This window comes from Heterostelium album, assembly GCF_000004825.1.
Source record: "Heterostelium album PN500 unplaced genomic scaffold PPL_scaffold1, whole genome shotgun sequence".
NCBI classification, from domain to species: Eukaryota; Evosea; class Eumycetozoa; order Acytosteliales; family Acytosteliaceae; genus Heterostelium; species Heterostelium album.
In genome coordinates, this window is record NW_008805063.1 from 1,775,629 (window position 1) to 1,789,739 (window position 14,111).

The 14,111-nt window shown below is 31.6% G+C and overlaps 6 protein-coding genes across 6 annotated transcripts; 3 read left to right on the forward strand and 3 right to left on the reverse strand.

The window, feature by feature from the left end:
- Positions 1-85: 85 nt before the first annotated feature.
- On the forward strand, positions 86-2,736 carry PPL_00747 (uncharacterized protein; the record flags this gene model as incomplete). Its single annotated transcript, XM_020571767.1, has 6 exons — positions 86-699; positions 783-844; positions 910-1,434; positions 1,837-1,964; positions 2,537-2,592; positions 2,709-2,736. The coding sequence occupies 6 exons, from the start codon at positions 86-88 to the stop codon at positions 2,734-2,736; spliced, it is 1,413 nt and encodes a 470-aa protein (XP_020438290.1).
- An 81-nt stretch (positions 2,737-2,817) lies between these two features.
- Positions 2,818-6,448, forward strand: PPL_00748 (uncharacterized protein; the record flags this gene model as incomplete). The annotated part of the gene is made up of 2 exons (XM_020571768.1): positions 2,818-4,160; positions 4,222-6,448. 2 exons carry the CDS (start codon positions 2,818-2,820, stop codon positions 6,446-6,448), a joined length of 3,570 nt encoding a protein of 1,189 aa, XP_020438291.1.
- A 539-nt stretch (positions 6,449-6,987) lies between these two features.
- On the forward strand, positions 6,988-8,718 carry fcf1 (rRNA-processing FCF1 family protein; the record flags this gene model as incomplete). The annotated part of the gene is made up of 7 exons (XM_020571769.1): positions 6,988-7,017; positions 7,148-7,189; positions 7,706-7,767; positions 7,884-7,958; positions 8,052-8,364; positions 8,454-8,583; positions 8,708-8,718. 7 exons carry the CDS (start codon positions 6,988-6,990, stop codon positions 8,716-8,718), a joined length of 663 nt encoding a protein of 220 aa, XP_020438292.1.
- A 121-nt stretch (positions 8,719-8,839) lies between these two features.
- argE (acetylornithine deacetylase) lies at positions 8,840-10,540 on the reverse strand (the record flags this gene model as incomplete). The annotated part of the gene is made up of 5 exons (XM_020571770.1): positions 8,840-8,954; positions 9,048-9,170; positions 9,238-9,809; positions 9,971-10,048; positions 10,124-10,540. 5 exons carry the CDS (start codon positions 10,538-10,540, stop codon positions 8,840-8,842), a joined length of 1,305 nt encoding a protein of 434 aa, XP_020438293.1.
- An 862-nt stretch (positions 10,541-11,402) lies between these two features.
- PPL_00751 (uncharacterized protein) lies at positions 11,403-12,206 on the reverse strand (the record flags this gene model as incomplete). The annotated part of the gene is made up of 3 exons (XM_020571771.1): positions 11,403-11,514; positions 11,831-11,952; positions 12,036-12,206. The coding sequence occupies 3 exons, from the start codon at positions 12,204-12,206 to the stop codon at positions 11,403-11,405; spliced, it is 405 nt and encodes a 134-aa protein (XP_020438294.1).
- Positions 12,207-12,950: 744 nt separating this feature from the next.
- Positions 12,951-14,093, reverse strand: PPL_00752 (uncharacterized protein; the record flags this gene model as incomplete). Its single annotated transcript, XM_020571772.1, has 2 exons — positions 12,951-13,110; positions 14,032-14,093. The coding sequence occupies 2 exons, from the start codon at positions 14,091-14,093 to the stop codon at positions 12,951-12,953; spliced, it is 222 nt and encodes a 73-aa protein (XP_020438295.1).
- Positions 14,094-14,111: the final 18 nt, after the last annotated feature.

Genomic DNA, 14,111 nt, shown 5'->3' on the forward strand with positions numbered 1-14,111 from the left:
AGAAGAAATTTCATACACAAAAAAAAAGTTTGATTGGTTTAGATTTTTTTAATTCTTTTGCTCATACCCCTTTAATTCTAAAAGAATGAATAAATTGTTATATTTATATTTTATATCTATTTTGTTGTTTTTAAATGTTTTTATTTATGGAGAGGTTATAGTTTATCAAGGAGTAGCAGATGATCCATCACTGGAGACAGCTTGGAAGAATGGTGCATTATTAAATCAAACATTGGCACAGTTACAACCGGGAGATGAATTGTTGTTCCCAAATGTAACAATCTATCTAGTTGGTGGAATCATTGCAAACAATCTACAATCGGTGACTCTTCGATTCGATGGTACTCTAATATTCACAGATAATACTCATAGCTGGCCAAAGACTGAAAATGGTCAGGTGCTTGAGTGTTTCCAATTCAACAATTTCGTTAATGTTACACTGACTTCGTCTCATCAAGGTTTGCTCGATGGCCAAGGTGAAGCGTGGTGGGGATTACTTGGTTACGTGGAATACCAGGAGAATCGACCAAGAATGCTATCAATGGGAAACTCTAAGGATATACTTTTAGAGAATCTTTATTTCAAGAACTCACCATACTGGACAGTTTGGATCTACAATGTAGATGGATTGGAAATAAGATACAGTCATATTTCTAATCGTAGAAATGATTATGATGGTCATGATGACTATAACATGGAGTAAGTAGTTAGTTAAAGTTGTTGTTTAACATTTTACCAATTTGCAAAAGTTTTATAAATTAACAATATTTCAAAATATAAAGAGCATTTAATACAGATGGATTTGATGTAACAGGAAAGAATGTTTGGATTCATGATTGTACAGGTATGTTATATATGTTAGAAATCTAAAGTTGAATAGATTTATTTTCTTATTATTTTTATATTTAGTTTGGAATCAAGATGATTGTATTGCTGTAAAAGATGGATCAGAGAATATGTTGATCGAAAGAGTGAATGCAAGTGGAGTCGGTTTGACAATTGGATCGATTGGAGGTTCAGATGTTAGAAATATTACATTTAGAGATTGCTATATGCATAAAACTTTTAAGGGTATCTATATGAAGTTCAGAGGTGATGGATTGATTACCGATGTGCTCTATGAGAACATTGTCATCTATCAGCCAGAGCAATGGGCAACCTGGATTGGACCGGCACAACAAGCAGACAACGTAGATATCTGTTTACCAGCACCCTGCAGTCTTTGCTGGCCAATGATACCGTTTGCAGAGTGCAACATGCCAAACAATGCAAGCTACATCGACATAACACTCCGAAACATCGAGATTATCGATCCCAAAAAGACTGGTGTGATCATTGGCAGTGAGACAAATCCAATGATCAACATCACATTTGATAATGTCGTAGTACAAAACGCCCCATCAAATTACTTTGAATGCAAAAATGTTCAGAGTGGTTTGGCAATAGGTGGAACCAATCCAATTCCATCATGTTTCAAAACGACAAAAAACTAACTAACTAATTAATAAATATTTTGTATAATTCTTAACTTTATAAATCTTGAATCAAACTATTATTATAAAAAACAGCTCATCTCAACGAAACCCCATTAATTAATTCAAGATCTATTAAATTTTGACAAAAATTAGTTTTTTTTTGTTTTTTGGCATCCATCAAAATTTTAAAAAACTAATTAATAGAATAAAAAAAAAGACCCACCTTTGATCAGTGTCAGCAATCATACCGATAAATCATTCATTTTTAATTATTTATTTCGTTGTATTATTATTCATTATTTGCTTGTTGATGTGCTAACTAACTAACAAGTGACAAAAGTTGCAATTAAAAAAAAAATAGAAAGAAAAGAAAAGAAAAAGGTAATTTGGTTCAAAAGAAAATTGGATGTTGTTGGCATCATCATTCACATCTCTTATAGTTATCAACATCAATTTTTATTCTATCTATTAAATTGCTCATCAATCATTGTTATTAGATTCAAACAGTGATAGTAAAATAATAGTATTTTAGCAATATAATACAAAAAAACATAACAGTTTTATTTATTTATTCATGCATCATCATTATTTATCATCTTAGATTAATCAACCATCATCATCATCATAATCACTATCATCATCTTCACTATAGATGATACTCACCACCTTACCTTTCAAATATTCTCAACAAAACAAAAAAATAACACCACATTTTAATTAAAAGTTAGATATTATAATTATTTGTTTATATGAAATATGTGTTGTTTTAATGGTTTGCTTTTGTGTGTTTATATAACAATGTTTTGAAGTGTTAAATGTTGTATTTTCTTAAATAGAAGAAATATTCAATGTTTTAATCATAAAACAATATATTATATAAGCTTTTTTGTATTTAACATCCATTTTTGATAAAGATGGTTTCCCTTCACTTTTTTTGCAATTGAATTGTTTATTCCACATACTTTTAACATCCAAATTGTTCCTACTACTATTCTCATTTACTAAATTACTTTCCTTTCCTTTATCTATTATTATAGTTAGTTAGTTAGTTATTTTATTAGCGCAGAATTAATTTTAGAGTTGTATTCATTTTCGATTCGATTGGATTGAATCGATTGTATATTAAACACAGTTGTAATAGTAATCAGGTCATAAAATATATTATATAATTAGAATAGTAATAATTCAATTTGTTGTTGTAATTTTAGTAAAAATATATATAATTATATAAAGTACATTAGAAAAAGTTAGGGATAGATAGTTTTTGGAAAAAATAATTATTTTTGGAAAAAGAATAAATAAAAGGTTTATTAGATTATATTATATTTATTTTGGATGAGAGATGGTGGGTGGATTACCACATTCAAAACTATGGGAGATCGAGTACAACGATTTGGTATTTAAGGAGATCATTGGCAAAGGTAATTTCGGACATGTCTATCGTGGAAGTTATTTGGGTGTGGAGGTGGCAATCAAGCAGATTCCAGCGTTTGACGACCCCGACTACTGCAAGTATACAGAGCGTGAAGTGAAGGCACTCCGCTATATCCGTCATCCTCACGTCGTCCATTTCTTTGGAACCTGTCATCACACCAGTGGATTCTATTTGATAACGGAGTTTGTCGATGGACCCGATCTCCGTTTGTTTGTCAAGGAGACACCGAAGCCACCTCGTTGGCAAGTGCGTGTACAGCTGGCTCTGTCGATTGCACGAACCTGCTTCTTCCTACACTCCAAAAATATATTGCATCGCGATTTGAAAACAAAGAACGTTTTGGTGTTGCCGAATCTACAGAATACCAAACTTTGTGATTTCGGATTTGCGCGTGTTGGATCGCAGTATTCGCCGGGCACCGACAGCAGCAGTAGCGATGAAGAATACTCTGACGACAATGCCAATGATAGCACACCGTATGGCGGCAACGGCAATGGAACTGCCGCCACTGGAAAGCTGAGACGTATGTCGATCTGTGGAACACCATCGTTTATGGCACCGGAGATTCTACTGCAAAAGAAATACGATTGGAGTGTCGATGTATTCTCCTATGGCATTATCTTGGCGGAACTCATTACATTCCGTAGACCTGGAAAAGACTTTTGGGTTCGTAATTCAACCAATGGATTCGATATCAATGTTGAGGAGCTCAAAGAGAATATTCCGGCACCCAACGATTGTCCGACTGTGTTTTTCGATCTTTGTTTGAAATGCTGCCAGTATTTGCCTCAGAATCGTCCACGATTCTCTGATATCATACATATTTTAGAGGCGTTGATGGAGACACTGGAAACCAGTGTAGGAACCAACCACTCCAACTCTAACGGTTTGATGACTAATGCCAATGGATTGTCGGCGAGCAACGATATGTCACTAAACTCAATGGATCCAGCAATTCAAAATGTCTATCCAATTACACTGTTCAAAGATCGAAAGAGACAGAGTCTCGGTGGTCAACTGGCAACCAAATTGAATGTACTCAGAACCTCAAACTCTCAGAATGTTACAAACAATGCATCCAATGGCAGCAACAACAGCAATATCTCTGGATTGAACCAACAACAAACCGAACGAGAAGGTGTACTCAAACTCTCAACAACTCAATATATAAATGGTTGGAAAGAGTTTGGAATTGAAGGATATGCTAAAGTTTGGATTGTTTATCAATCAAATATGATAAGAATATTACAGTATGTATGATTTAGATGTTTAATAATTAATAGTAACTAACAAATTGGTTATATTTAATAGTGATAAGAAATCAAGAAATATGACACAATTAATTGAAGTTACACCAGCTAAAGTTATAAAGATATCAAAGAACTCTTTGAGCATTATGTTTTCAGATCCAAACATTGTCAATGGTACACCTATTCTCAATGTTAAACCATATTATGAGATGTATCCTCATATCCAATATATTCCAACTTCAGAGATGAAACGATCCGCTTCTTTGATGACCGGTGGATTGAATATTTCGTTGGACGACAAGATGTTCTGGAAGGAGAATACCGATCTCGTAATCAGACTGCAATCGTATGCGAAACGCTGGATTTTCAGAACTAGATACAATCGATTCCGAAGTAGCTGGCGATTGCCATTGCAGTTGACTGGTGCACCGTCGTTGCCATCATCTCCGGCAGCCGACGAGAATCAACAACAGCTGCAGCTACTGACAACCAAGAAAACCTGGATCGGTATTGTCGATCAACTTATCAGCTCGGAGCATCAGTATCGTAAACAGCTGGATTGTCTTCTCAAGAATTATCTTGCACCGTTGCAATCGAAATTCCGTATGAACAAACCATTGTTGAACTACAAAGAGATTGCATCGATCTTTTCAAACATTGAAACAATCTCGGATCTCCACCAAATGCTTCTCTCCACTCTCAAATATTTCCAGACACTCTCACCCTTCTACACGACAGCATCGTCTCAACCATATAAAAACAGCTCATCCATATTATCACAAAGTCAATCTCAATCTCAAAATCAAATTCAAATTCAACCAAATTCAACCAGCAATAATAACAAAGGTAATAATAATAACAACAATAACAATAGCAAGAATAATAATGAATTAAATACAACATTGGCATCAAGACAATATCAATCTATATCACAATTTTTCATTGTGAATAATACACAGATGAAAACAATCTATGGTAAATATATGTATAACTTTAAGTATGCAATGAATACTCTTAGTTGGTGCAAGTTGAATCCAGATTTCTCCAAATTCACTGGACAGCAAGCTGCACTCTCCAATGAGATAGAGAATGACTTGACTTCACTGCTCTCAGTGCCAATCAATCGAATTCAAAAGTACCAATTGCTCTTTGAGAATCTCAACAAGTGTACACCATCGGATCATCCAGAGAGTCGTGACATTGCCTCTGCCTTTTCACTCATCAAAGACATCTCCAATTTCCTTCAGAATCAGCTGGAGATGTCCATTCACTACAGCAATTTGATGTCGATCGAAACGATGCTGCTCGACGACAACAAGCGAATCTCACTCATGAAGAGTGGACGTACCTTTGTCAAACAGGGTGCACTCGAAGAGACTGGAAACAAACAGAAATACTATTTGTTCTTGTTGTCCGATTTACTGCTACTGACAAAACCAGTAAAATCAAAGTGTAGCACAAAGTTGGATACAAATATTGGTGGTAGCGGTGTTGGTGTTGGTGGTGGTGTCAATGGAAACAATGAAAACTGCCAACAAACCAACATGAAGTATTACTATCGTGAGAAATACTCGCTATCGTTGAAGGATCCCGATGTCAGTGTGAAATTCAACTCTGACGTACCGAATGGATTGATAATCAATCTTGGCTCGCAGAACAACGGTAAGCTCTACAAGTTTGTGGCGGCCAGCGAAGAAGAAGCCAATGAATGGGTCGGTGAATTCGAGCGTGCAGCAACCAATCTCAGTAAATCTCCATTGGTACCTAATAATACTACAACCACAACCAACAATACAACTGCAACCAATTCATTCTCTGAGAGTGACGGTTATCCATCTCCCTACTCTTCATCACCCGCTTCACTCAATGGAATGGAAGCCACCTTTGATCCCAACTCCAATGCATTTGATCTTGGAAAAGATCAACAGCAGCCCGAGAAGAAAGATAACTTTATTAAACGTCTACGTCAAAAGAGTGTATCTTCAGGAACAAACAATAGTAATAATAATACCATTAACAATACACCAACTAGTAATAACAACAATTCACCAGATTCAAGAAGAGATTCATTTAGTTCACCTTATCCACCAAGTTTCAATCTCAATAGCAACGTTATGAATACACCAAATTCATCGTCATCGTTGATGCCACCTCCATCGACACCGTCCAGCGAGAAGAAGAGATTCTCCACCATCAAAAACAAACTCAAAAGAATCAGTGTAAATTTCACAGGTAGTGATAAATTAAAAATCAAAGAATACGATAGAGATAGTAGCATAGAGAATTAACCAAAAACTATTAATTTATTGCAATACAAATAAATACAATTCTTTTTGGTCGAAGATCGTACTCGCATAATACACAAAAAAAAAATTTTGATTCTTCGAGCATTGCAACATTGATTTCCAATTTGTTTTTTATCTTGTACATCTTAATTTAATAATATTATTTATTTATTATGTCAATGAGTAGTAATTTAGACAACTTCAATCGCTTATAAGTGGTTAATAAATATTTATTTAATAGTTAGTTAGCAGCTCAGTAATTTCAACTTCACACAACCACCACTTCAATTACATCATTAAAATCACCCGCTTGGCAAGAAGAATATGACGACTATTTAATTAAATATCCCTGAGAGAAAGAATAAAAGAAAAAAAAAACAAAGCTCTTTGTGGTATGTGTGTAGCTTTGAGTCAGTTGAAACTTGTGCTGGATAGAAAAACTCAATTATTTCTGATGGCAGATCTTTCTGTTCTATCCATTTGGTCTCGTAATCTGGATATCCTTCCCATTTGACCAAGAACATGCATGTTATTACCATAGTATGTCTTGTGATCCAACCAATGACTCAATCGTATGTTTGACTAGCCTTTCTTCATTGACATGTCTGACAGAGGTAGTTTCACCCTTCCTGGGAAAGTATGTATTTTTGATTATTATTTCTATGCAATTCTAATTTGGTTACCAAACATATTCTTTTCTAGGAGTATAGTGCCATTATATTACACAAGAATTCAACTATCGTAGTAACATGATGTTAAGACACAATTTTTAACTAGACTTTTTTCTAATTGATCTATCAATTCCAATACCGTTGATGTTGACATAAGAATCATCTGTACTGATGATTTAACAAATTAGATTCTCAACCAAATTCAATCAGAATTTAATAGTGGTAGATTGAAGTTGTCTAAATTACTACTCATTGGCATCATTAAATAATAATATAAAATAAATCATAAACTTTAAAGTGATCAATCACCATTGTAAAAAAATAAAAAACAAATAAAATTTTCAATTAAACACTTTACAAACACTCGGTCGTTTTGTCCAAAAAAAAAAAAAAACAAAAACAATTTATTTTATTTTTTCTCAATTTTTTTATCTTTATCTTTCTTTTCTTTTTTTAATTAATTAAACATAGATTATATATCTTTTTATAGAAAATGGTAAGGTTATTATTATATTTATTTATCGTTATAGAAACATCATCATTCTAATCAATCAATCTAATACATTTAAATATTTAAAAATCAATAAAGGCTAGAAAACCAAGTGCACCACCAAAGAAAATACCATTGATCAAAACATCAGGTGAACATTTGTATGTATAACAGAACTTTAATCAATCAACTCATTATAGATTAGAGCAACGTTGATCAATTATTAACACAAAAAACAAATAAACAAACGAAAAACAAACAAAATATATAATTATAGACAAAAAACAAACAAACAAAAACAAATAGAAAGATCAAAGAAACAAGCAGAGTTTAATAAGAAATTAGCAGCTATGTATGTATTATAAAGTTAATATACCACCATATTTTAAGTTTATAACAATATATATATATATTGACAACTGTATTAAAATATGATAATATATAGACCAGATGATACATCACATCATATGTTCTTTTCGTTTAATGAAGCGTTGGTACCACCCTATCATGTTATTATAGATACGAATTTCATAAATTTTTCAATCTCCAATAAGATCGATATAGTTCAAGGTTTGATGGATTGTCTCTATGCAAAGTGTATACCATGTATCACCGATTGCTGCGCAGCAGAGTTGGAGAGACTCGGACCAAAGTATAGAATTGCACTCAAAGTTTCAAAAGATCCACGTTTCCAACGTCTAACTTGTTTACATAAAGGAACTTACGCTGATGATTGTATTATCAATAGAATTACAATGGTACGAACGATCGTGTTAAATCTAATCATTTACAATTATTTAATCATAATAACAATTAACAATTATCATTTCTTTATTTTATTATTTAGCATCGTATATATATGGTTGCAACATGTGATGCTGATCTTAGAAGACGTATTCGTAAAGTACCTGGTGTTCCAATTTTATATCTTAAAGGAAAGAGATATACAATCGAGCGTATGCCAGATGCTCCTGGTGGTATGTATTAAACAATAATATCAAATAATTCATATTATTCAACATTTAAACTAATCAAATTTACTATCTTTTATCTAAAAACATAATAATAACTCATTGTATATATATATTTATTAATCTTTAGCACCTAAATAAATAAATAATCTTTTGTTTTTAAAAAAAGTTAATAGTAACCTTGTTCATTTGTTATGATTAAGATTACGATTAAGATGAACGATATTTAGATTTAGAAGTAGTTATTTTTTTAAAGTTTATTTTATTGTTGTTGTTCCAAAAGATCGATGGTTCTGGTCAAGATCTTAATGGCCTTCTTGAAATCACTCAATGAAGCGTATTCATTATCAGCATGATAAGTTTCCTCTTTACCAAAACTATATAGTTAAATAAATAAAATAGTGAATTATAATAAATTAGATATATAATCATGATTATTATTTCGATGATATGTTAATGGTTATAGTTACCCAGTAATTTGAAGATCGAATCCACTTGCTTGGAGATCCTTTACAAGTGGTAAGGTTCCACATGTTGAAACTGGTTTCAATTCACCAGTAACTTCTTTAGTGGCTTGTCCCAATGCTTGGTATCTAATATTAGAAATAAGAGTTGTTAAATAACTATTGTTTTCTAATATCTTGTTGTTTTAAAACTTACCCTTTGGAATCAATGTTACATGCAACACCTGGTGATGATTCACCGATCCATTCGATTTCGATCTTACCGGTGAGACCTTCCTCTGGGAGTGAGTACTTGCTGAATGGACCACGGTTACGGAGATCGGTGATGTTAGAGTTGATGTCGGCGACGTACGACTCTACTTTCTTACGCATCTCGGCCATGTCGTAGAATGGGGTGAGACGAATGTCACCGCAAATGACGGCTTCACCTGGAATCTGGTTGTAGGATCCATCGATCTTCTTCCAGAGTGTTGGTTTCATGGTGGATGATACTTCGTATCCGTAACGGTGTTCCTCTGGGTGTGCTGGGAAATCGGCATAGAATCGCTTTTGGACTTCGGCCAATGCTTCATTGGCGAGTTCAATGGTGTTGATTGCCTTGTTTGGAATGGCACTGTGGAAGATCTTTCCACAGGCTTTCAAATTCCAATTCTGAGCACCACCGGTACCGATGGTTGGTTGCATATCTGCTGAGTCTACCCAGTAGAGTGGACCGTATTTCAAATGATCGATCTTACCTTGCTTATCCAATTCATCAACACCTACACCCTATTATTATCATTGTTAACAATGTTATCAATTTGAATTGAAATATTATTAAAATTAGTTAACCACTATTCTCTTCTCTTTTTTTGGTTGAGTTTTTCATATAACAACACTAACTATCAAAAGTGTGTTGATAATGAAAGTTATGATAATTTTATACATACTGGAATTTCATCATTCTCTTCACTGGCAATGAATACAGCATTAATTGAGTGTTTCAAAGCTGGTTTCTTTGTTGCTAACTAGTTAGATTAATAAACAAAGTAAGGAAGTAAGTACGTAAGAATTTGTTTAATAACTAGTTATGAACTACTTACGGTGATGAAAAGATCTGTGAGGAGTGCAACGTGACCGAGACAATCGGTGGTACCACGTCCGTAGAGACGATCACCTTCGATGACGAGAGTGAATGGATCACGCTCCCAGTTGGCAGCGATGGCTGGTACGACGTCGAGATGAGAACCGACGAATGAGATACACTTGTTCTCGACGGTACCTGGGTATTGGATGAGAATATTACCACGTCCCTTGTGGAATGCGATGTGCTCGACCTTCAAGACACCACCCTTCTCGACGGTGTATGGCTCCAATGCAGCCAAGACATGACGACCGGCATTGTCTTCGACTGGGATCAATTCTGGTGGTTGATTCTGGAGGGTCTTACCTTCGGCGATCAACTTGGTCAGCAACTCCAAGAATCTAGCTTCATTCAATTCGTACTCTGCAACTGTCATTGTATTTTATTTATCTGCTTGAGTAAAAAAAAAAATAATATTTGAACAATGGTTTCAAGGTTAAATTAAATCATTAAAAAAATTCGAAAAAAACAAAAAAAAAAAAATCAAAAGATTTAAGCTTTCGGAATGTTGTTGATCATGCAAGAATGTTCACAACCAGGTTCTGAATGAATATTAAAATTAAAATGGGGGTGAAGGATTTATATTATTTTGGGATTCGCAAATTACAAAAATAGATATTTATTTGTTTGTGCTTCAGAATGTATTTTTTTTTTTAATTAATAAAAAAAAAAAATAAAGTCTAAATATTTACAAAAAAAGGATTCATTAGAGAATTAATTAATTAGTAATAAATAGTATATATTTGTTGTTTAAGTGTGAAATATAGATTCAAATTAGTTAGGTTGGTTTTCTAAAAATCAAAAATATCTCTTAAGTTCTTTTAACAGGTCATAGTTTCGTTCTCTCAAGTAAATATTTTTTTAAATTATCTGGGATATCGTTGGCAATTTCCCTTTAAAAAAAAAATATACGAAATTAGATTAATGATAAATATGAGTTAAAGATAGATAAATTTTTTATTGTTATATATATATATATATATATAGTCGAACGGATAAATGTATTGATATTGAATTTAGTTTTTTAATCTTCCTATATGAGTAAAACAAGTTCAGAGGCGTCCTTAATCTTTCCTTTTTGAATAAATTAATATTCACAGCATATCATTATATTTTATATAGTCGATCCGCACATTCATTGATTGTCATATCAATCAGAAAAAATTTCACTATCTCCAATCTAAAATAAAAATAGATGAGAAGACTTCAATCCAACCAGAGAAAATTTTTTTCCTTTCTTAGTATATATGGTTAAAAATATAAAAATTTGAGATAGGAATTAAGGTTGGTAAGAGTTCACCACGAGATTTAGATCGATTATATTTAATATTTGAATTCAATGCATAAATTCTATTTTTTTGGCATTGAAGTTCATTTCCAATAAAAAAGAATAAAAAAGTTAAAAAAATGTTGTTTAGTGTCCAAATGAATATTAAAACTAATTTGGGGTGAGTGATTTAAATCATTTTATTTTTTTGGGGATATATATTTGTTCTTTAGCCTTATTATTGAATATTGAAATTAAGAAAAATATTTACAAAAATTGATTTTATATACAGAATTAGATAATTAGAGATAAAAGAGGAAATATATAGCAGAAAATAGGTTGTAGGAGTGAAATTAGATTCAAGTTAGAGTAGTTATTATTGTGGTTTTTGTTTATTACACAAAATCAAGCCCATAGTATCGCTTTAGTTCTTCTAGGAGTTCATAGTTTGGTTGTCTAGGTAATAAATATTCTTTTAAATTTTCTGGTATTTCATGTGCAATGTCACTGTATTCTTGGGCCTATATTATTTTATTGGTAAAAAAAAAAAATATATTAATAAAATTCATAAGACAAAACTTCATCAATCGATATTTATAATTACATGAAAAGGATTAAAGTTTGGGATCATTTGTAACTCATTGCTATTTTGTGTTGCATCGGGTGGTATAGGTGTTGTTTGTGTATGATTTGGCCACACTGAAGAGCTGTCATTGCTATCATTGAATTGTGCATCCAACAATTGTTGTCTAATCTCATTTCGTATTGCATCCATGGTTGTATGTCTTTATTCTACCTTTTTTATACAACTTCATTATATGTTAAAGCAACAACAACTACTATAGTATCTGATAATAGTTTAATAAAAAAAACTAATAAAAAATTATTACAAAAAACTTAAGGTTGTGTCACCACTACTAGTCTTTCACTGAGAAATACTAATTTTATATATTTAAAAATATAATATTTATTTGATGATGATATATAAATACAATTGATCAAAAATTTTTAGGCTCTATAGTTATAGTAGACAGATAGAATTATAGTAGAGATATTTAATAAAATAATAGATTAAACAATAAATATATTGAATTATTTTTCCACACAAACACTATAAATGGGATAAGGTTAGCTCTGAACCCTATATTAGTACCGTATCACACAACACATGATCAAAGATTTAATCTCAATTTTAATAAAAAATAAAATACACAAAATACAATGTTCTAAAATTTTAATTTTTTTTCCTTGAGAAAATGGGAAAGTTGTTTGTTCACACACCATCCACTAAAACTATTTTGGAATTAAATGATGATTGATATTATTAATTTAATAATAAAATCATGTAGTTTTTTAACTATAACATGCCTAGATTCACTTCCAAATTTAATAGGAGTATGGCTAAATATTTTCTACACTAACCTAAAAGCTCTTAGTAAGTACAAAAGACTCTTTTTTTTATCATAATTAAATAAGTTTTTATTTACAAATTATATTTATTTATTGTTTTGATTTATATTTAACATTGACCAATAAATATTTCGTTTGAGTTAAAAGTTTGTGATATTTGAAATTCTCTATTATAAAGTACTGTTAACTGTGAACCTATTGCACTTGTAACATGTGAATCTTTAATCCGTAGTGCTTGACCTGTTTTTAGTAATCTATTCTTCATGATACTAATATAATTAAGTCCTTCTCCATCCATTATAAAAACTGATATGGAAACATAGTCTGCTAATATTTCATAATATTTATTTGAATAAGGTTTCAAGCTAGTTTGTTGAGATTTATGGTGGTCATTCAATTGATTTCCATCCAGATCACTGTTTTCTATCAAAATAAAGGCATTTCTATTGGTCATATTTATTATTTGAATTTTATTTTGATATTCATAAAAATATTCGCTAGGAATTTCTCTTATATTCATTTTATTTGTTATATATATTATTATTATATTATCTTATTATTTTTGTAGGTTGATATAATTAAAGTTACAACATCTCTACCAAAGTTTTTATACAACATTCTTTTCCAAACAAACTTAAAATATAAAGTGAAAGAAGCTGAAATTTTTAAATTTAAAAAAAGTCTCAAAGTTTCAAACTTTGAAATATCTTTATTTTAGACGATCGTTTATCCTATATTTAGCAGAATTTGGGTCAACCAACCATTGCATTTTATTAAATCAAAAATTAAGTTTTTTTTTTACAACTTTTTTCCCACCTATGAAATTTTGTGTTTTTTAATTTTGATGAAGATCAAAGAATTAAGAAAAGTGTTTTAAGATTAAAGATTTAAAATTTTTATTATTTCTAAGTCTTGGAACAGAAACAGAAATAGAACAGTAAAAGCAACAGCTACAACAACGTTTATATCTTCTTTTTGATTCTACAATCTTATTACAAAGTTGTATTTTATTGAAATAAGAACATTGAGGTTTGATTATATTTGTTTACTTTTTTTCACGAACTATATACTGGAGTACATTGAGGTGTTGTCTTGTTTGTATCTTCAGGTCAAATAAGAAGTTGATGATATCCATGTAATAAGTCTTATTCAGTGCGCCAGCGTGATAACTTAATTCGATCTTTTAATACTTAGCAGAACGGAAAAATAATCTAAAGTGTATCTTTGCTATGTGATCTACGCACATACGCATTTTTCATTCTTCTTTGTT